General features: G+C 33.5%; 1 protein-coding gene across 1 annotated transcript; it reads left to right on the top strand.

Moving 5' to 3' along the window:
* Positions 1-1336: 1336 nt before the first annotated feature.
* On the top strand, positions 1337-5395 carry LOC123656723. Its single transcript, XM_045592382.1, has 3 exons — positions 1337-1411; positions 3717-3881; positions 5159-5395. Exons 1-3 carry the CDS (start codon positions 1337-1339, stop codon positions 5237-5239), a joined length of 321 nt encoding a protein of 106 aa, XP_045448338.1. The 3' UTR covers positions 5240-5395.
* Positions 5396-24387: the final 18992 nt, after the last annotated feature.

The following is a 24387-nucleotide window of genomic DNA, read 5'->3' as shown; positions in this document are numbered from 1 at the left end:
ATAATTCCCACGACTGTATCTATTTTATTATTTTTTGGTTTTTAGTACATTTATCTTAAACATTGCAATGTATGTTTAACATAAAACCGTTTAACTTAAAAAGTTTTTTTACCTATTTTTATCATGTAATTTTACATCGCTGAATGATTTTTTACGGAACTGTGTTAAAGACACAGTATATACAGAGCCAATCGAATTGATTGTAGCCTTAATTTTTTGTAAAAATAAGAATTAGAATCGTTGTCATCTAAATTTATTGCTTTATTTTCACTAACCGACTTCAAAAAAGGAGGAGTTTACTCCGGACAGGAACCGATTTTGACAATCCTTTTTTTGTTGGAAAGGGATAGAGGTTGGATCTAAGTGTGGTACCATAATAAAAAAACCAGGATCTGATGATGGGATCCCAGAGAAAAAAAATCCGCATAACTTTTTACTGAGTGTACCGATTTTGATGATTTTTAATTTAATCGAAAGTCTATGTTTATCATTTCGTCACATTTAAATTTCATCGAGATCTGATTACAACTTTTGGAGTTATTTTTTATAATGGATATTTACTTGACTATTTTTCGTCTACCTACATTGTATAACTTGTCGATGTAATTGAAGAAAATCTGTTTTTTTTTTCGTTTGCCAGCAAACACTTTTATTTTTTATAAAACAAAGTTCTTGTTGAAAAACCCTGTACATAGGTTTAGACTTCTTTTTTCACTGTTATATGCTTAATATCTTATTAATCTTCTTTTCCTTATTGACGACGCGTTGGCACAGCGGTCATAGCACTGGCTATTGCGCTGGCGGTCGCGGGTTCAATTTCCGCTTACAACAGACATTTGTATCGGACATATAAATGTTTGTCGTGGTCTAGGCGTTGTACTTGTGTATTGTGTGTATTTCCAGACCCCCGACACAGGAGAAAATCCTACAGGGGGCCGTTGAGTGTGAAGCGTTTGTTTATTTATTTATTTATAATATTTAAAACAAGCTGTACGCTGTACAAGATTACGTATTTTTACTTTTATTTCGCTTCGCACGCAAACCGAAAACTTCGAAATGAAAAGTACTGAGTGTCTATGCTCGTAGTAGAGATTATGGTGATTCCTCCACCCCTATTATTTAAACCTTTTAAAGATTATTTTTGAAACAGCTCTTCAATAAACAACTAAAACAGAACAAGACTGTTCAACAACTTCATTACGTTTGTAATATTAGTACAGCATGATGTATTGTTATTATTGTTTGATACTTATTATATAGTTACATTATGTTCCATTTTCCTTAAGCAATAAAATAAAATAAATGATGTGTCAGTTTCAGGATCCAGTCCTATGAAATGATGGCATATGTACCACTACTGGTCATGGCGCTGTCCGTCGTCTTCGCCGCTCCGTCCATCGACACATCATCCGCATCTCTCTTAAACAATGACTTCAATATGGGATTTAATAGAAATGACCTCACAGACAATAGAAACGACCTAACAGAGGTAAATATAAAAATAAAACACTTTCATAGTTTAAAGCCTATGAATAACCTAGGCGTACATTTCCACTGTCGTGGAGCTGGGCGGAGAGAAGTGAAGAAAAGCAATGAAAGTTGGCAAGTGTTTCCATTGAAGTGACTACAGGTTGACGCAACGACTACAGCACTGGTTTGTGGCTGTTATGCTGGCGGTTGTGGATTCGATCCTCGCACATGACAAAAATTTGTATTGACCATACAGATGTTTGCCGTGGTGTGTGGGTGTTTGTGCAGTCCTCGTGGGCCTCGGTTCCGGCTGTTATCATGTACATCAATAATGAAGCCATATTTCAAAGTTTCTACTGTCCGCCTATACTTCTGTCTGCTCGTTTGTCATAGATTTGTATCATTAGAACCGTAAAAAATAGATATACTTAATTTTCACGAGATATGCCATGCAATGGTTAAAGAGGCAATTGAAATAGTTTTATGTATGTCAAACACTACACTACAGTTAAAAAGTATTATATCAAAAAATAACATAACCATACACCAAAATAAAAAAGTGTCACGATTTAATTAATTATAAATAAAATATGTATCGGTTCATTAATGTCTTCGTGCACTTTAGGATATGTTGTTGTCCCGTCTACACCTTGTAAACTACTAAAAATAGTCTTACGTGTTTTATTAGTTACGACAATGATATTGCACAACTACCGTTTGCTTTAATTTCATTGTTTTACCAAATACTTCAAAAGTTATCCTTAGGCTGAGTTATAATGCCGTAGGCGTACAACTATTTGAACATTCTATTCATTGCTTTTCGAGACAACGCCTGATTGGCGAAAATTTCTTCTTAACGGCCTCCTAAATGAAACAGAAATTAACGGGACACGTTGATGAGATAGATATCATTAAGTTTACGCTTACGCTTACGCTTTAGCCTGTTATATCCCACTGCTGGGCATAGACCTCATTCCACATGTAGGAGAAGGAAGAGCTCAATCCACCACGCTGCTCCAATGCGGGTTGGTGGATATATTCATTACTATGAGTATTGAGTAACGATCGCTATCAGATGTACATGATAACAAGCGGGACCGACGGCTTAACGTGTTCTCCGAGGCACGGTGGGGAGACCCACAAAGACTACACAAACACCCAGACTACGGCAAACATCTGTATGGCCCATATAAATGTTTGTCATTGTAACATTATATATGTTACATCATGTGCGGGGAATGAACCCGCAACTGCCAGCGCAACAGCCACAAATCAGTGCTGTGACTGTTGCGCAAAAGCGTCATCATTATGTTTAATATAAGATTATAAATAAAACTGAAAAAAAAAACTTTTAATATGATTTTAGTAGTTTTATCCCAAGAAAACGTCTAAGAATGATTTCTTTTTTTTAGGATAACAGCTTGAATCATAAACGATACAACCCGTTTATGGTTCAATTAATAAAGATAACTTTACGAAGATATGTACCTAATTGTTTGAAAACAATCTACACCTGAACTAACAATGTCCACAACTAAACTAATGTTAAACAACAATGTTGAGTCAATGTTAATAAAGATAAATTAATAAATTTCAAATGCCCTTGGAGATTATTCGCAAAGTTATAAATTAGAGAAGAGCACTGTCACTATTATTGCTAAACGCATTAAAAAAAAAAAGAAAAAAATCAAAACCAAAAAATAATGCATTTTGAGCTTTTTTTGGGACTTCGTTAACTATTAGTAAATAATTTTCATGCTGAAATAATTTTTGACTCCAAATTATGTTATCATTGTCCATAATATAAGTGAATATTTCCTTTCTAATAAATACGTTCTATTATTATTTAACAGTTTTATAATTTTAAAATGTCGACTAAATGTATAAAAGTCATAAAATAATCGACAATTGACATTCCATTCCCGGTCACCAACCCGCCTGCCCAGCGTGGTGACTATGGGCAAAACACATGAGTTCACGTTATTTTTGGCGTAAACTTGTGGAGGCCTATGACCAGCAGTGGACTGTATCGGCTGTAATGGTGATGAGATTACAACCACTAAATTCATAGTATATTTTAACAATTTATCTAATATTTATTAATTTCGTCTTACGTAATTTTTAAATTTCCATAGTTCATTTTGTAACAAGTATTTTAACATTTTAATGTTATGTACAAATAATCATATAATCGAAAATAAACATAACAAACTAGTCTTCAATAACATTTTAAATTGTAATTTCAGAAAATATTGATGCCACAAAAGAGAGCTGCTCTTGTTTTGGATCGATTGCTGATTGCTTTACAAAAAGCTCTTCATGAAGAGAGCCTCAATCAACGGTTGAACACCGATTCAGATGGTCCTAGGACTGCACCCTTGCGTTTGTCTAGCTACGACACTAACGATATGGTGAGTAAAAAGTGTTTTTCACTGAACAAAATGCAGAATATATATTATTCCTGATTTAGGAACGCTTATTATATATTATATTATGTATTCGTGCTGTGTGGCTACGGCACTAAAGAATTTAGCCACCCCCTCTCTTCCCGTGGGTGTCGTAAGAGGCGACTAAGGGATAACAAGGTTCCACAACCACTTTGGAACTTATGAAGCCAACCGATGGCGGGATAACCATCCAACTGCTGGCTTTGAAATACACAGGCCGAAGACGGGCAGCAGCGTCTTCGATGCGACAAAGCCAGTACTGCGGTCACCAACCCGCCTGCCCAGCGTGGTGACTATGGGCAAAACACACGAGTTCACGTTATTTTTGGCGTAAACTTGTGGAGGCCTATGTCCAGCAGTGGACTGTATAGGCTGTAATGATATTATATATTATGTACTTCACGCTCACGATAATAATCATCACTGTGAATTTTAGTCGTATATACGTCAAAAAAAGAAATGTCGTGAAAACAAAATGTGCCAATTAATATATAAAGTATGTTCTTGTTGATTTTAACTTATTTTTATTATATTTATTAGTCGTTAGTTACTGTACTTATATTTTAAATAATTTTATTCCGACTTTAAATATATGTCAGTCATTCACTTCAGTTCAGTTCAGCCTATAGCAGTCCATTGCTGGACATAGGAATCCCCAAGTTCTCGCCAAAATATATGTCATCTGTTTCAAAAACAACTTTAAAATATATATATTTTTTAATTCTTTTTGTTTTTTTAAGCGTGAAACCTCTTTTGGCGCACCGCAAACACATTTTTGTGGGTAGTAAGTTAGGCTGATCCGCTTTATTTTTTTTTTTTTTTTGAACCCCTTTGAGGTAAAATGCTCGACCGGGTGAACTCGGGACCGCCAAGTGTACCCGAGCGAGAAAATTACAGTCAGCTGCTCTTCGATATTGTGTCGCTGTGTTCAGCATATAATTGTCATTATTAATTTAATACTTATTATTGATACGTAATAATAAGTTTTCACTTCTGCCGTGCGGTCTTATTTTTTTTTTTTGTTCTGGTAGATTCTTTATTTTTGTTTCTATTTGAAGGTACTAGGACATTTAAATGATAATAAACAAATCTAAGCAAGGTTTTTCCTCAATTGCTATGTGTATTTACCTGATTTTACAAAATTGAAGGTATCCTAGTACGTAACCTAGTCTTGGCGAAAAAGGATCACTTAGGTTGTTTGCCAAAGTAAAAAAATCAAACATACATTTTTTATTTTTCAGACGGGGTTGCAACGTCGCGGACAAGGCTCCGGCAGAGGGCGTGTCCTACGATGCTACTTTAATGCCATCACGTGCTTTTAATGTATTTACTTTAAACAAGTAGCATTTATTCGTAATTCATTTAATATTATATAATAGACGGTTACTGTTATTATACCTACTAATAATAATTCTACTCGGCTGCAAAACAAACACTTTATTATGCATTACACTTTAAATTTATAATATAATTAAATTAACCGTTCTTAATCATATTCTTATTATTAAAAAGTACCTTAGTGAGTAGATTTTTATTTCAAATTTTTCTTTAGTCATTTTTTATATTATGAACTGTCTTATTGGGTCTTCCAAAATGTAAACCCTATTTAATTTGTATTAATATATAATGTAATAATTTATTCCTAATATAATATAATGTTTGCTTTAAATTAAAATCCCTTTTTCAATTTTAATGATAATTAGTATTTTTTCCACCAAACTGTTGATGAATTGTATTATTTAAAGAAATATAACCAGACGTCTAAATTTGTATCGTATAGCAAAAACCGAACGTTGCTCCTAAAACTATATATACAAGTCAGAGCAATATTTCTCTACCATCGTAATTATAATCTCATAAGATTTGAGTTGACAATTTGTATTCCCACTATTCGTATTTGTAAATGTTTGTTTACGCTCAGGCTGTATGTTGTTGTGGGTCTTGTCGTCGTGCCTCGGTGAGTACGTACAGCCGTCAGACCGTTGTTATCATAGACATCATATATAGGTTGTTTCTCATGGTAAGGAAATTAATCTGCAACTACCGTAGAGCAGCGTGATAGGTATATCTTCAACCATTCTCCTAAATTGGAGAAGAGACTTCAAAATGTTTATCAGTCGTTGTTTGTCATTAGTAAAATAAATATTATTGTTTAGTAATATACAGAAAAATCGTTTTTTTTTTCGCATGATAATATGAATAGAACTGTAGGAAAATTGCTTCCCTACCTTCTATTATACAGGGCAAATTATATCTACATAATATTCTTGTCCACGTTAATATGTCTTATGTGCTCTGGTAAATAACTACTATAAAATAATATTATAATTGTATATAAAATACATCTGTTACTATTGTCTACGAAATATTTAATAAATAATTAGTACTCAAATCAAGCGATAGTGCGAGTGCCTCTTTCCAAGGCAATCCACGTTTTGACTTGATTTTGATATTGACAAGGCTTGTAAGTTTATAATTACAACCCTTTTCATACGTCAAGGTAATTTTTCCTTAATGTTATTTTATTGTATGTTATATTACGGCTTTATTGCTATGACTGTCTTTATCTACGATATATCTATTAAATACAAAACAAAATAGAGCAACAATTACAACAATTTGATCAAACGATAAAAATTATAAAGGAGAAAATTTATATAAATCTAGTAAATGTTCTTAAAAATGTCTGACATAATACTCGTACAGCAAAGTCTTGCTTAAAATAGTTGATTAAGCCAATTTTAGTACGTAATTAAAATTAGGTAAGTGATAGCAAAATATGGTTCTTTTCGTTAGTAGTCTAGACGAGTGCTTAGGCGTGCGTCCTCACTATGATACCTGACTGATTTAGTCATGTCGCACCTAAGCTGGATATCTCTTATTGACTATATTACGACCAGCTCTATGACAGCTTACTATATTACGGTCATATGTTACTGAGGATGTATATATTACAGGTGTCACAAAGAATAACAACGAATGACCTCCTTGTCACTTATAAACTCATGTATGAATCATAATTTAAAACACTACGAGTAGTTACGGTGTCCATATAGGTACCATTTTAAAGTTTTAATTAAATTGGTTGCGTATTTTTAAAGATTTAAGCTTTCCTTATAATCTATAGTAACATAACATAGGCCTCTTTCTCCATGCACGAGAAGGATCAGAGCTTAATCCACCAGGCTGCTTCAATGCGGGTTGGCGGATAGACATGTATGAAGTAAATTCATGATAACTAAATAAATGAAACACATAGATCCTAACACTAAGATGCATTAATACGAAATAGAAAACTATAGATACGGAAGGCTAATACCGACGATTTTTCAAACATTCAATTAGTTACTATGGCACGGTCAAAACTTTGCCATAATAAACCTCTTTATAAAGCATTTTACAATTAGTAATAAATATATTTAGGGCTCGTAACAAGAAAGATTTTTTAGCTAAATCTTATAGTTCGTTATAAGATAAAATAAAACTTTAAATATACATGTATTCAAAAACAAAAGTGTTTGTGTAGTCTTTAATACACATTAATTACACGCAAAGGATTTACAAGTATTCAAAACATAAATATGGACTTATAATTTCACCATTTCTTCTCTAGTTAATACAATATTTTCTACAGTTTTGGAGTTTACTCCTTAAGAATTGATTTTGATAAGGCCAAGGTATTGAAAAATATGAGGAGTAAAATCTAATGAATGAATGACCTCGTTACATTTGTCGCAACGCCATCTGTCGCGTAAAGTCTAAAGACGTAACGACATGTTCTAATAACGTCATCTCGTCGTAACGTATCATCGATAGATGGCGTTATTTGACTCGTTTTTTTACCATTTGATATGGTTTATATTAATAATTATACATTTTCTTAGACTAGTTAACCTATTTTATGTCTATTTAGTATTTAGACAGTCGATCTTTTTTTTTAAAGTTGTCCCTTCAATTCTATAATTCATTGTTTAAAAGGCAAATCCGCAATATATATATTTTGACTGACCTCAGTCAGGATGCCAACCCGGGCCATGGCCCTTTTGCCCTATACGTCTTTCATATTAGCCCATTGCAAAAGTGATAATCTTACTAAAACCGGCCGAAGCGAGACTTTAGCTGTAAAATCATAAAAAAGATAATTAACTCTTTGTAGAAGAAGTGCAATTTACCCATGTATGTAATGTACACCATAGTATCTATTGTAAGACACCTGAAAATAACTGAAACATAAATCAAGCTGTGTCAACGCTGGTTAGTTAAAGAAGTTTCCTAACCGCAAGTGTTACGAAGGTGACCAATAAAGAATGACAAATGAGATTACTGTTAAAGTTTTGAGTCTAAATGTATTTCTTTCGAAACTGATGTTCATTAACCACTAGATTTTTGTTCTCATTAGAAAATAATATTGCAAAAAATACTTCATAAATCTTCATAAGTCTTGGATCTTTTGAAAAAAACTTAAAATTATAGGTAGCTATAAATTAAAATTCATCTATGGAAACAGGTTTACAACAGACGGCCCAAGAATGGCGGTTCAATACGTTTCAGCCTGTAATATCCCACTACTGGGTATAGGCCTCTTTCCCCATGTAGGAAAAGGATCAGAGCTTAATCCACCACGCTGCTCCAATGCGGGTTGGCGGATATATTTCCTACTGTGAGTAACGATCGATATCAAGTGTACATGATAACAACCGGGACCGACGGCTTAACGTGCTCTCCGAGGCACGGTGGATTCAATAAATAATTAAAATAAATGAGAAAAACAAATAATTTAATGTATTTTTTTTGTTTGAAGTAAAACTTCTTTACTTATGCTTGGGGAGTAAGCTGGTGAATGCGTGACAAGAACGTTATGAAAAGTGTGATCAGGATAGACGAACGGAAGTTGAGGGGGAGATATAAGTTAGATGGAGCTAAAAAAAGTTTCACTACAGTCATGTGACAATATCTCGACTAAACACTCCAGTTTTAAATATTATCACATAGATAATAAAATAAAATTATTGATTATAAAAAACATAATATATTCACACAATATAAAAAGTTAGGTATACGATATTTGTTGAATTGTTTTTGACATAGGAAATCGAAAATCGCTACTTTTTAAAATGTAATGAAACAGTTGTGTGCAATTTTCTAGATTTCACTGTTCCAGTGCTTATAATTTAACTTTTTGTAAACAAAAAGAGTATATTATAATTAATGGACACTTTTTTTATTACTAATGAATTATATCAATCAATTACTAAAAATTACTTAAATTTTAATTCAATTCAATACTTTTGAGTTTACCGTTAAGCGAATAAATGTTTTCGTACTATAACATAATATTGTGATTTATTCAACTAGTAATAATTTAAATTCCTAACTTTTATTTGTTTATGCAATGTTTATTTCAACAAAATTATAATAATAAAGCACTTGAGTATATTGCTATTGTGCTATTGAAAACATCAATTAAAATTTCTATTAATACGATTTATACAGTTTCGTTTGCACTTTTGTTGATTGTGGTTAGAGATTTGTTTATTTAGAAATGCTGAATAGTTAATACATTCATTTGTGATATTTTGATGATGATAATTGTCTGCATTCTAAACAATTTGTTTGCTGTTTATTAAATTAATTGGTATTTTAAACTCACTAAGGTAGTGTGTATATATTTATACATTAGATGGAAATATATGTAAATAGACTGGCCATAAATACTGCTACAATAAAAAATAAACAAAATATTGCATTTGAATTTGGAATCTGTCATTTTTATATGATTGTGCGTTGTGTGTTCTCTTTTTCACGCCAATACATTGTAAAATATTTTGTGATATTAAAATGGAGTGGGGTGATAAAGAGAACCGACGTGCTGTGATTGCATTACACAAAGTAGGTAAGGAGCCAAATACAATTTTTAAACCTCTTCATCCACATTCATGGTATTAGTTAAATGTTTGTGTACCAGGCTATAGGTATAATGAAACCTCCTCTATTTGTTACAGAAAAAGATCTGGCCATCCACGTAGTGTTCGTACGAATATGGCAATCAAAGAAGTAAGGGAAAGAATTCGAAGAAATCCTGTCCGAAAGCAAAATATTTTATCTTTGGAGATGGAGATCATCATGATGCACATAGAAACATGTCGCGTATTTTCAAAAATGACATAGGACTTGCAGCCTATAAAAGACCCACAGGTCATATCTTAACTGCTAATTTAAAAAAATATTAGGGTGATAAAATCAAAACAACTACTTAAGCGGTACAAAAAAGAAGGCCATATAAAATTTTTGTTTACGGATGATATTTTTTTTACAATTAAGCAATATTTTAACAAAAAAAAATGACCATATTTATGCTCAAACCTCTAAGGAAGTTTCCTAATTAGTCAACAAAGTCTAACGTGGGCATTATCCAACTTCAGTGATGGTTTGGTAGGGTGTTACCTATTATGGAGTGACTGAGCCATATTTTTGTGAAAAAGGTATCAAAACATCGGCACAAGTGTATCAAGATACCATTCTTGAGAAGGCAGCTAAGCCCCTTAACAACACCATATTCAATAACCACGAATGGTCCTTTCAGCAAGACTCTGCGCCGGGTCATAAAGCTCGATCCACCCAATCTTGGTTAGGAACCTACGTTTCGGACTTCGTCAGAGCTGAAGACTGGCCGTCATCTAGACCCGACCTTAATTCGCTGGATTATGATTTATGATCAGTTTTATATGATGAGAGTATGGCTTGCTCTAGATGCCATGATAATTTAAAGTCCATCATGTTATGATTGTTTAAGTTAATATCGTTAAATCTATACGTTATAAATCTATACGTTACAATAAGTTAAATCTATACGATTGGCAGTGAAGAGTTTTTCCATGAAAAGAGTGCATGCTTCTATTGATAACTGGTCTCAGCGTTTAAAGGACTGTATTGCAGCCAATAGAGACTACTTCAAATAAACTTTAAATATTTTTAATAGTTTTATATTATTGTATTAAACTAACATACTTTAATTGTAATAAATGTTACCTACAATAGAAAATTGTTTTTTCTTTTGTAACAATAGGGCAAGAATATGTCTGAGGATATTAAAATTTTATATTTTTTTGAATTGCGTGAGTTACCTTATACTTCCTATTCCTCTAGTATATACATGTGCAAAGAACTGAAAACTATAACTTTATCGTACATTATACCCGAGTAAGTTAAATCATATAAGAAAAAATTTTACTTATCTTTTTTTACTTTTATTTTAATTTATTTAGCACAATCCAATTTTCTATATACTGTATCTATTATTATATCCGCATAAGTTGCAATACGAGTATGTTTCGTTCAAATGATTTTTTTCTATGTTAAAAAGTAAATAAACCATCACGTGAGTTATGCGTTGAGCGCCCCATAAAATAAATCTTACTTAGGATATAATCTATTTAGCTTTGAGGCTGCATAATCTCTGCTACTATGCGCCCTGTGAATAATATTTCATTGTTATTATTATTATACTATATGTCCTTGATTATTAGTTTATCTACGATTATAGTATCACATGAAGAGCGTGATGACAAACGTGAATTGATTTAATTTATAGAACGTTATGTAATGGTGATAAATGTTAAACATGTCTAGATTTTAATATAATACTTAGAAATATTAACGCCGCGTTGGCGCAACGGTTACAGCCATGGATTGTACCTGTTGCGTCGGCGGTTGCGGGTTCGATCCCCGCACATGACAAACATTTGTATTAGCCATACAGGTGTTTGCCGTGGTCTGGGTGCTTGTGCAGTCCTTGTGGGTCTCCCCACCGTGCCTCGGAGAGCACGTTAAGCCTTCGGTCCCGGTTGTTATTATGTACACCTGATAGCGATCGTTACTCATAGTAGGGAATATATCCGCCAACCCGCATTGGAGCAGCGTGGTGGATTAAGCTCTGGTCCTTCTCCTACATGGGGAAAGAGGCCTATGCCCAACAGTGGGATATTACAGGCTGAAGCGTACTTAGAAATATTAGCATTACAAACTATGCTCACTATGACGGATGCCACTATTTGAACATACAATTTCTTAATTCTAAGGGAACCGTGCCAAATTTTTGTGATAAGAAGTACCAAATGTCTTACCCCAAAATATGAATCCTAATCGTACCGTTTTGTTTAAACTGTACAACTAAAGTTGTTTAATACCGTAAAACGAAAGGTTGTATGCTTCAGCATAAGAGGAATATCACAGTCTTGATAACATTTTGCACTAAAAATACATTCCTTAGGATGTAAATACACATAATTATGATATAATGAACCAATGTTTTATTGTAAGTTAAGTTAAATATGATATCGTTTACAATTATTAATTATTAACAACTAATTTTTCATTATAAAATGTAATATAAAGCTACTTGAAACTCTTTTCGAATAAGTAACACACGTCTCTACTTTTCAAATAAATTTTACCTTTAATATTTTAAGACCTGCAGTACATTATTGTAACTCACTATTCGTACGGCGAAACTGCTTTTATGGTGGAAAACACAAAAGTTTGACAGCTGATAATAAATCAAAATCAAAAATAGCTTTATTCAAATAGTCTCCAAGAGCACTTTCGAATCATCATTTTACAAATTAAAACTTTAAAAATAAATTATTATTTTTGTAAAAGTGAAGCTACCACCGATTCGGAATGTAGATTCTGCAGAGAAGAATTGGCAAGAAACTCCGCACTTACTCTTTTGAAAATAATATATAAACTGTGTTTCAGTACAAAATTAGAAACATGTTGCATGAAATACAGCGTCACTAAGTCCACACATCTATATAGATAACTACGGCAACATTATCGAGGTATTTTTTTTTTTATGTCACTAGGTCGGCAAACAAGCGTACGGCTCACCTGATGGTAAGCGATTACCGTAGCTTATAGACACCTGCAACACCAGAAGCATCGCAAGCGCGTTGCCGACCCAATCCCCAATCCCCCCAGGAGCTCTGGTCACCTTACTCACCAACAGGAACACAATACTGCTTGAAAACAGTATTATTTTGCTGTGATCTTCTGTAAGGTCGAGGTACTACCCCAGTCGGGCTGCTCCATATTTTGAGCAGGAAATTCCTGCTGTGCCCTACCTCAGTTATTTTACATGTATGTATGTATATTTAAAAAAAATCTCCAGAAATAAGGTATTCTTGCATGTGCGAAAACGCTAACACAGTTTAGTTTGATATGACAATCTATCGGTTAACATTCAATTATAAAGTCATTAAAATTTTCAACAATTTGTATAATTAATATCATAACAAAATTCTCCACTACCGCTTTTAGATTATACGATCGATCGGAAATTAAAGTAATTAATTAATAACCGGTAAAACTATTTATATTCGCATTCGATATATTTGGTGATAAATTTAATATTTATTAACAGAAATATCAATTAACTTACTCATTGACTATTCGATATGTGAAGCGTGTATCTGTTCGTGAGCAAATATGTATAATTACTTTTTGACCCTGCATGAATATTCATAAGACTGTATGTTCCTCGTTATTAATGCAAATGAAAATAAATATGAGGTTTTGATACCGTAACCATGTAAAAAGGTTCTAGAATTTCATATAGATATATTTTAAATAAGCCATAATTGATATTTATAAGATTATTAAACTTTTAATGTCTAATCTGTATATCCCAAAGGTAATTTACTGTTATATAGCTTCGATTACAAATATATTTATTACGCCTATATAAAAAAAAAATATTATTAATTGTCTAATTCAATTTTCACTTAAAAACAGAAGTCGTTTCAGATACCACTTAGATAGAGTAACATGTTACCACTATAGAGCTTCACGTCACGATGGCCTGTCGATGGACGGTCGCTTATTTCTTTATGCGGCTGAACAAAAGTATGCAGCGAATCATGGATGATGGCTACTGTAGCTGTCACGATACAATGAAAAGACTTCAGCTATCTCATCTATCTCAACCAACGCCGGTGAATAAAGTTTTTTAATGGTACAAAAGTAGAAAAATCTTTATAGAGTTAGTATTTCAGTTTTTATTAAATAATGTTCGTGTTATATGGCTTTTATTCTAGCAATATAAGAACTTGTGGGAGGCCTATGTCCAGCAGTAGGCTCTATTAGGCTGAAGTGATGATGATGATTAGGATGATGATGATGATTTTATATAAACATAAAAAATATTTCATAAATATAATATAATATGGGATATGAGCATACGAGGCAAGACATGGTTTCAAGGAACAGTTCTCTGCGTGCTTAAGTGTACGTAGCCAACCTGTTGCTTACGAATATTTCTTTAATAAACCTTTTTTTTTACATTTATTCTTGAAGCTTTCATTTGGATTCCTTCAATGGATTCTCAAAGTTTGAGCGTAAACATATGGGACTAAGGGAATATACCTATTCGAATGAGTTGTTGACCGAGCGAAATTTAGAAGTGAAGTCAAACGGCAAGAATTCGTAAACCTTCGCTATTTCTGCTAATTACATTTATGTGTAGCGATTATAAAAATATTTAATTCATCATACACTTTTATGTGACGTAAATAAAAAGTTTGCAATGTATAATATTTTCTTTATTTAATTATTTATTGTAATTAATTTGTTGTGTGACGAAATGTAGTCGTATTCACTTTACGTCATACTTAGAACCTCTAATGCCCGTTAAATGTTTTTTTAAATGTCTTTTAATATCTATAAATATTGTTAACAGTCTCATCTGTTTATTTTTAGACGATAAACATTGAACTTCTATTCATGTTTAATAATTCTTTCTACGTTAGACAGCCATTTTTTTTTTAATATAATAATAGGCATATCATATAAATCTGTAAAATCAATTCATTGAGTGCCACGTCCAAAAATTATTCATCGTGCTTTTTACTCAATCAGTCTTTAATTTTAACCGACTTCCAATAAAAGGAGGAAGCAATTCGATTGTATTTTTTAACCGACTTCCAAAAAAGGAGGAGGTTCTCAATTCGACTGTATTTTTTTTTTTTTTGTGTATGTTACATCAGAACTTTTGCCCGTGTGGACCGATTTCGACAAATTTTGTTTTAATCGAAAGGTGGTGTGTGCCAATTGGTCCCATTTAAATTTATTTGAAATCTAACAACTACTTTTCGAGTTATATCTAATAATGCGTTTTTACTTGACGCTTTTTTTGTCGACTTACGTTGTATTATACCGCATAACTTTCTACTGGATGTACCGATTTTGATAATTCTTTTTTTGTTGGAAAGGGGATATCCCTAGTTTGGTACCGTGATAAGGAAACCAGGATCTGATGATGGGATCCTAGAGAAATCGTGGGAAACTCTCGAAAATCCGCAATAACTTATTACTGGGTGTACCGATTTTGATAATTTTAATTTAATCGAAAGCTGATGTTTATTATTTGGTCACATATAAATTTTATCGAGATCTGATAACTACTTTTTGAGTAATCTTTGATAACGTGTAGTTGCTTGACTATTTTTCGTCGATCTACGTTGTATTACTTGTCGATGTAATTGAAGTCGGTTTTTTTTTTCGTTTGCGAGCAAACACAATTATTTTTAAATTATGTTACCTCAGAACTTTTGATGGATGGACCGATTTCGATGATTTTTATTTTAATCGAAAGGTGGTATGTGTCATGTGGTCCCATTTAAATTTAATAATAATAATAAATATATATCCTTTATTGTACACCAAAGAAAAATACAATATATTTAGATTAGTCTTAGCTTTGTACAACAGGCGGCCTTATCGCTAAAAAGTGATCTCTAGGCAACCGTGTTGCAGAGGATATTATGACTAGCGAATACAGACAGGCATAGATGTACTTATAACAAATAGTATAATATTGTTGTATAACTTTAATTACGATCATATAAATTTTATTACGACCTAACGAGTGAATTTTGAGTTATGTTTCATAATGCGTATTTACTTGACTATTTTTTCGTCAATACTTTGTCACGACGCCATCTATCAAACAAAATAAGTAGTTTTTAAGTTATCTTTGATGACGTGTATTTATGAGACGTTGCATACTCTGTTGCAACGCCATCTATCAGATATCCAGTAAAACTACTTCGGTGAATATCGATCAAATAATATTACATTGCCACATCTACTATAACGTAGTGGGCTGTATTATCCACTAGAGTCGCAGTTTATTATATATTTATTATTTATTATATATTAGTATATTATTGAGCCGTGTGGTGTCGGCCGAGTAGAATAGCACCATCCCCTTTCTTCCCGATGGGGTCGTAAAAGGCGACCGAGCGATAAACCTGGCTCAAAATAATCAGGGTCCTGGAGAAGTAAAACTTCATTTGAAACCCGGAATGGGGTCTCCGTCAAGCATTCGTGGCATAGCTCTAAAATGTGAAAGACTCCTGCAGCCGAACTGGCTCCACACGTATCGACTCGTCATTCCTGTGGGCCTAGTCAGTGAGGTCGAGAGGGTGGCGCAGAGCTTAGGCAACTCGGCGTTTTCCTGAAGAGTGTCCTAGGTAACACAGTTTCTTTCTGACACTGTCTAAATCGTCTGCAATAGACGGATTAAGGTCAATGATGATGAGCGGTTTATTCTTTATATATAATTTTGATGATTCTTATTTTAATCGAAACCTGATACTTGTCTTGCGGTCCCATTTAAATTTTACCGAGATCTCATGACTACCTACTTTTTGAGTGATCTTTGATAACGCGTATTTACTTGATTATTTTTCTTCTAACTACGTTGTGCTACTTGCCGATGTAATTGAAGTCGGTTTTTTTTTATTTTACAAGCAAACACAATTATTTAACCATATAATATAATTTTATCAATATTTGAAAAGTAGTAAATTAGCTTTTTTATTTAAAATTTTATTTACTACAAAATATATTTTGTACTAATATACTTGGTATGATTTTATTTTTGTGTTACTCACACATTAGGAAATTCTAAACGTTTTTTAATATCATATAAAAAATCGACCGTTTCAGCGGGGATCGAACCTGCATCTATACTAATATACTCGTACTATTAAATAACTTTACACTACATAATAATTATTTTAATATATTATATTTACATGACGGAACTGTACTGTCACTATAACTTACGTTGACATTCAAAGTTAATATCAAATTTTTCTAAAAAATTACACTGGAACGACAACATTAGCGTCTAATATTTTCGTAAAAGACTATGATAAAACTCACTTTATTAAAATCTCTAGATCTTTTTGTGATTTTATCAAACTATTTCTCTTACTTACTTATAAATATGATATAAATCTGTACAGAGTCCAGTTTCTCAACTCTTCTCTGCTTAGAGTTTGTTAATATTAACGCCAATCAGTGTCGGGAACCTTAGGGAGTTCAATGTGGTTAAACTTATTTGGAAATACGTCACTTAAATTTCTAATTGATGTGTGTTATTTGTGATGGATGATCTTCGTTTCTTAATTGCGTAACTCCCTGAGGCTATTACTAATATTCATTAAAAGAGCTAAAAAAATAAAAGGGATGCCAATTTAAAGAATCACGTTGAACATATAAATATCCAATCGATGGTGTTTATAAACCAAAATAAATCAAAAGATATATCCAAAAAAATGCTATCCAACATCACTATTCCATGCGAACGAAGTCCTGGGCACAGTGAGTAAACAATGAGTATCAAAATATTCCGTATACATTTTGTAACAAAAAAATAATAATAATGTCATCACATCATCATCACTTCAGCCTATCGCATTACACTGCTGTACATAGGCCTCCACAAGTTCGCGCCAAAAATGGCGTGAATGTGTGTTGCCCATAGTCACCTTAACTGAGGTATGGCCAGCAGGAAATTTCTTGCTCAAAATATCGAGCAACCCGACGGGGGTAGTACCTCAACCTTACAGAAGATCACGGCTAAATAATACTGCTTTAAAACAGTGCTGTGTTCCTGTTGGTGAATAAGGTGAGAGATCCGGAGATCCTGGGGGAATTGGGGATAGGGTCAGCAATGCGCTTGCGATGCTTCTGGTGTTGCATATGTCTATAAGCTATGGTAATCGCTCACCATCAAGTGAGCTGTACTCTTGTTTGCCGACTTAGTTATATATTTAAAAAAAAAGAAAACTACTTAACTGATCATTATAAAACTTTGTAAAAATTTCTTGGAGGTACTAGATGTAACACAACTTTTTATTTAAAAAAAAATCATGCGAGCGAAGCCGCGTGTAATGATGAGAGATGATGATAATTGAAAGGCATTAGATAAGATTAGCATTTTTATTTAAAAAATTTTAAAATTTTCTACAAGCTAATCTTCCATGTATGCTTTGTGTATCATACACGACAACGCAAGCATAGTCGCAAAAAATCATTTCATAACGCTCCTACAAACGGTTTCATGTACGCAATTACTAATTGATATATTTTACGACATTAGTGATTGTGCTTCGAAATTACCACACAAAAACATTGGCCACATGTCCGCAACGCCTTTATTATCGGAATAATTAACAGGCTACGACGTAGATGCAGAGAGGGCTTAATTAGAAGTTAGTGCTTTTAGCGCTTGAAATCCTATACTTCATTAATTTCATTTAAACTTTTAGTGAATAATGTTGATATAATCTTACCATTATGTTTACTTAACAGTCATTTTTGATTACATTAATAATTGTATTAAAAGTGGCAAAATAATATGTTAAAACGATGATAAATTAATGTATAAAAAGATAGCAATGATACGCAGTATAAAAAACGCATAGTTGGTACGAAAAGTGCTTTAACATTTATTACTTCCACTAGATTAGATACCACAATAAAATCTATTTTATTGCATTCTGTCAGAATCACTTAGCTACGAGTTAAAAAATAAAGGTTTAAAAGTAATGGGTACCTACTTCCAATTAAAATAAGTAAATATTTATTTAGTGTTTATATATGAGTTGGTATTAGTTTATACCTTGTTTTATTTATTTACATTTAATAATATTTATAGCAAATTCGAAAAGGAATAGTTTTTAAATCATTTTTGTTTTAAAACTATTTTTTTTATTATCAAGTTTAATTTCATATACCAAAATAATTTCATATACCTACCTAAATTTTATTTTCTAGGAATTTATATTAAGTAAATTTTGCTTATCTCGTGCTTACCATATAGGTTATGTAAGAAGCTTTTTAAATTCAAAGTAAGTTTATTCGTACTTGAAATAATTTTTAATAAGTGAAATATTATATAATCAGAACAAATACAGAAATAACATGAAAAAACGACAAACGTTGCGGTTAAATATGTACTAATATATTTTATTATAGAATATATGTTTAAATAAAGCTATATTTTCCCCATAACGTAACGACCGTATGCGCTTATTTTTTATTGCCCATAATTCAAGACCATCGTTTTAAACATGAGCTCTTCACTTAAGTAGAGTTATTCCCTTGTTGTCCAGAAATTAGAAAATTTAACCTCAATTTTTACCCTTGATTATTTTCTGAACATGAATTCCTAAATAAAGCAAGTAGGCGATATAACGACTAAAACATTTCATAGCAATGTTACAATAGATGTAGTATTCTACTAATATAAGTTAATAAATTCATTATTATAATAATGATTTTCTTTAAGTGTATACAGATAACTTTGTACATCATAATTATAGGTAGCGATTAGCAAACACGACTGTTTAAATTTTAAACCTTCTAATATAAGTAATATATGTTAGTTTACTGAATTAAAAAAAAGATTAATGTAGGTATTATATAATATGTAGGTATCGCGTTGAAAATATATCTTATTTACAAGAAATTTTACAAGGAATCTTGAAATAATTTTATCAAGTACAGGAAAATTAAAAAGTTTTCTAATTTAAACCAAGATTATAAATATTAAACAAATCCTCAAGGGTGTGAAGTGGAAGAAACCAGTTGATATCCCGCAGAAAATGAACGACGGTACGTGGAAATCGTTTTTACAAGCCGTAAACCATAAGAGCGACGTTAAGGACTCAATCAAACCTTTGAGATTAAGATTATTAGTGCGACAGAACAACTGTTTTAGATCATTTTATTTAATAATTATAAATTATATTCATAATATATAGATATGAGGAACCATAACTGTTTACCACTGCGCTGGAGGATGTCTTTAAGACCTTGGATTGCGGGGAACGAGGCATCAACGTCAACGGTGAATTTATCTCTCACCTTCGTTTCGCCGACGATATTATCATCTTTGCGGAGACGTTGGATGAGTTAGGCCAAATGCTGGCCGGCCTAAACGAGTCCTTCCGACGTGTCCGTGTCTGTATGAACTTGGACAAAACGAAAGTTATGTTTAACAACCAAGTCATACCGAGACCAGTATCGGTCGATGGTACCCTTCTCGAAGTTGTTCAGGATTATATTTACCTAGGCCATACTATCCAACTAGGCCGCAACAACTTCGAGGAGAAAGCCGATAGGAGGATTCGGATAGGCTGGGCGGCGTTTGGTAGGCTCCGTCGAGTCTTCTCTTCGAAGGTTCCGCAATGCTTGAAGACAAAAGTCTTCGAGCAAAGCGTCCTACCTGTGTTAACATACCGAGCCGAGACGTTGACACTGACGAAGGGACTGGTCCACAAGTTTAATGTCGCTCAACGTGCAATGGAACGGGCTATGCTTGGGGTTTCTCTCAAAGATAGGATTAGAAATGAGACTATCCGCGAGAGAACGAAAGTAACGGACATAGCCCACAGAATTAGCAAGTCGAAGTGGCAGTGGGCTGGTCATCTGTGTCGCAGGACCGATGGCCGTTGGAGCAGACGGGTCTTTGAGTGGAGACCTCGTCTTGGAAAACGCAGTGTGGGACGTCCTCCGGCCCGTTGGACCGACGATCTACGTAAGATTGTCGGTGTAGGTTGGATGAGGATTGCGGAAAACCGGGATGTCTGGAGCGAACTTAGAGAGGCCTATGTCTAGCAGTTTGTTTTTTTTTTTTGTTTTTATTGTTGTAATTTCTGTTGGTAATCCTGTTACACATAGCCAGTAGATCGCTGCATCAGCGTGCTTGCCTATTGCACACAGCACCTACGACCTACATAGGCTCCACGTTTTACAAGCGCAGCAACGACAAGCAGCATTGACGTCAATGATTGACGTCAATCGAAGATTTCCTTTCAAGCCTGAAATGTAGTAGCGACACTCTTGGTACAAGCATCGACCAATTGTCACTAATTCAATTTAGTCATAATTTCTTTTTGTAAAACAGTTAATAAATTAATTTTAAATTTAATTTGCATTTTTTTGGATCCTCCGACTGCACCCAACGTAATTGGCGCAGTCGGTAGGATAGTCCAGTAAATTCAGTGAATCGATCACCGAGAAGGGCTATTCTACGAACCTACGGGTGTGCGGCTAAGGAGGAGTATCCGAATATCGATACACAGAGAAATGCAGATTTGGTGAGTACCTAGATCTTACTAGAGTTGCTCTCCTTCCTATACTTTAATTATCCTTTATTTTAATTTTCCTTTGTGTATTTTTCTAGTCTTAATTTCCTCAGTGGTTTTATTAATTTTTTTTCTTTTTTTTTTTCAAAATTTTTCACCCACGTAAATCGCGGACCTCTGGGTCAAATAATATTAACAGAATCTCGCAAATCGATGCGAATAGGAATTTAGAGTATATTTTAGAAAATGGTGATAGTATAGAATCTAGTAGTTTAATTTCTGAGTGTAATTTAATTTCAAAAATGAGCGTTGATTTGGTAGATCAAGTCTATAAGGCCTTACGCCTTTTACCCGAGTTCGACGGGAACTCGAATGTACTCACGCGTTTTGTTCATTTATGCGACCAACTGGTTACGCAATTTATTCGGGCAGAGCCAGGTTTCGAGCTTAGTAACTTAGCCTTAATAAACGGTATTTTAAATAAAATTACCGGACATGCTGCTCGCACAATTAATTCGAACGGCATCCCTGAATCCTGGCAGGGTATAAGAAATGCTTTAATTAATAATTTCTCGGACCAACGAGATGAGACCGCTTTATACAACGACTTAGCTTTGCTTACTCTGAAACATTTAACACTGCAAGACTTCTATGAGAGCGAAGTCACATAGATTTAGAAAATATTACTCTCCAAATTCATTTAGTAATATCCTAGATGGCTGCATTACGACCCTTAGTTAATAATTAAACATTATCTCTCTTTGACCTTCACCTAGTACATCTCTATAGTAAAATCATCTTAATCAGTAATAAAATTTGTGTTTGAATCATCTCGTAGTAAAAGAGGTCTCATTAACGGTTTAAGCTCCGTAGTAAAATCAATTTCTGGTAATTAAGAATACACTGGCGCACTTAATTATGAAAATGCTATAAAAAAAACCTTGCGTAATAATGACCACGAACTAGAATTAGAGATCAATAATCGTGTTAGTTTAAATAGTGAATTCATTTGACAAAGCTCTCAGATAATTAGTAATATAATCTCGAATTAGGATAAGATGAACAATGCTTTGAATTTTATTTATCTTAGACAGTGCCGCTAGCAGAAATACAGGCTTAGTTAAGTACGCCCATATTGCACAAAATTTATTATAGGAGACAATATAGTAGATATTTATGAAGAGTTAATACCTTAACTTTTATTCGTGCATCGAGCACCCTGTACTTTTTATTAAGTTTAGATTAGCTTAAGGATATGTTAAGTAAATTAAGGATTTTATATTCTAACTAGCTGTGCCCGCGGCTTCGCCCGCGTTGAAATCAGTGTGTCACAAAGTTATCCCAGCAAACTTCCAGTGAAACTCTCATCAAAATCGGCTTAGCCGTTCCGTAAACCTTGTTTTTGAAGCCCTCTCTCTATTAGTGAAACCGCATGAAAATCCGTTCAGAAGATTTTGAGGGAATCGATCACATACACTTTTGGGGACTTTGTTTTATAAATACACTAACTGTTACCCGCGACTGCGTCCGCGTGGTTATGAAGATATGCGATTCTATTAAGATGTTTAACGCAATTTATTTTTTATTTCAGTCACTTGAAATGCTTATCATACTGAGTAACTTTTAAAAAGGCACAATTTAGTATAATTTAATAGTTGTTCTTATAAAACTTCCCTATACACCATATTTTTAGTTTTATTTTCCGGTTGCAGTATAAATAACCTATCAGCCAAACTTTTAGCTGTTGTATATGTTTCATACAAACTATCAACCCGAATAAAGCCACCTTACCGGTGGAATATCGCAAATCTACTCTTAGCGGATGTCTACTAACTATAATCTACCTCCCTGCCAAATTTCATTTTTGTCCATCCTGAATAGATGGATACTCCAGCGGTTTTTGAGTTCTCTTGATGAGTGAGTCGGCGACCTTTCTCTTTTATATATATAGATTACGATGCATTATTTGGAAACCTCCTCACCATCTATAGAGCATACATTTTAAATTTCAAGTCTCTTACTTAAAAAACATAGGACTTTCATTCAAACTTCCAACCCCCGTTTCATCCCTTTAGGGGTCGAGTTTCATAAAATCCGGTCTTAGTGGATATTTAAAACCTATAAGGAACCTACCTGCCAAATTTCAAGTTTGTAACTGTTATAGTTCGGAGATTTAGCGATGAGTGAGTCAACCTACCATCCCCCGTTTTAACCCAAAAAAGGAGTTGATTTTTAAAGATACATTATTTGGACACCTGCTCACCATTTATAGAGCATACATTTTAAATTTCAAGTCTCTTACTTCTAAAACATAGGACTTTCATACAAACTTCCAACCCCCGTTTTACCCCCTTAGGGGTCGAATTTCGTAAAATTCATTCTCAGCGGATGTTTACGCCCTATAAGGAGCCTACCTGCTAAATTTCAAGTTTTTGGGTGTTATAGTTTCGGAGGTTTCGTGTTCAGTGAGTCAACCTACGATCCCCCGCTTTAACCTCAAAAGGGAGTTGATTTTTAAACATACATTATTTGGACACCTTTTCATCATCTATAGAGCATACTTTTTAAATTTCAAGTCTCTTACTTCAAAAACTTTCAGACAAACTTCCAACCCCCATTTTATCCCCTCAGGGGTCGAAATTTCTACGCTCTATAAGAAACCTATCTGCCAAAATTCAAGTTTGTAGCTGTTATAGTTTCGGAGATTTCGTGATGAGTGAGTCAACCTACCATACTCCGTTTTAACCCCAAAAAGGAGATTTCTAAATATACGTTATTTGGACACCTCACCATCTAAAGATCGTACATTTTGAATTTCAACTCTCTTACTTCAAAAACATAGGACTTTCATACAAACTTCCAACCCCCGTTTTACCCCCTTAGGGGTCGAGTTTCGTCAAATCCATTCTTAACAATAGATTACGCCTTATAAGGATCCTACCTGCTAAATTTCAAGTTTGTAAGCATTATAGTTTCGGAGATTTCGTGATTAGTGAGTCAACGTAACATCCCCCGTTTTAACCCCAAAA

The sequence above is a fragment of the Melitaea cinxia genome, chromosome 9 (assembly GCF_905220565.1).
Source record: "Melitaea cinxia chromosome 9, ilMelCinx1.1, whole genome shotgun sequence".
In the NCBI taxonomy this organism is placed as follows: Eukaryota; Metazoa; Arthropoda; class Insecta; order Lepidoptera; family Nymphalidae; genus Melitaea; species Melitaea cinxia.
The sequence above is the reverse complement of the archived record's forward strand: the minus strand, read 5'-3'. Positions and strand labels throughout refer to the sequence as shown.

Excerpts from the sequence above, each read along its gene's own strand:
- LOC123656723 (XM_045592382.1), top strand. The coding sequence starts at position 1,337 with ATGATGGCATATGTACCACTACTGGTCATGGCGCTGTCCGTCGTCTTC. Across the intron at positions 1,412-3,716 it reads CGTCCATCGACACATCATCC|AAAATATTGATGCCACAAAA; the intron begins GCATCTCTCTTA and ends TTGTAATTTCAG. Across the intron at positions 3,882-5,158 it reads GCTACGACACTAACGATATG|ACGGGGTTGCAACGTCGCGG; the intron begins GTGAGTAAAAAG and ends TTTATTTTTCAG.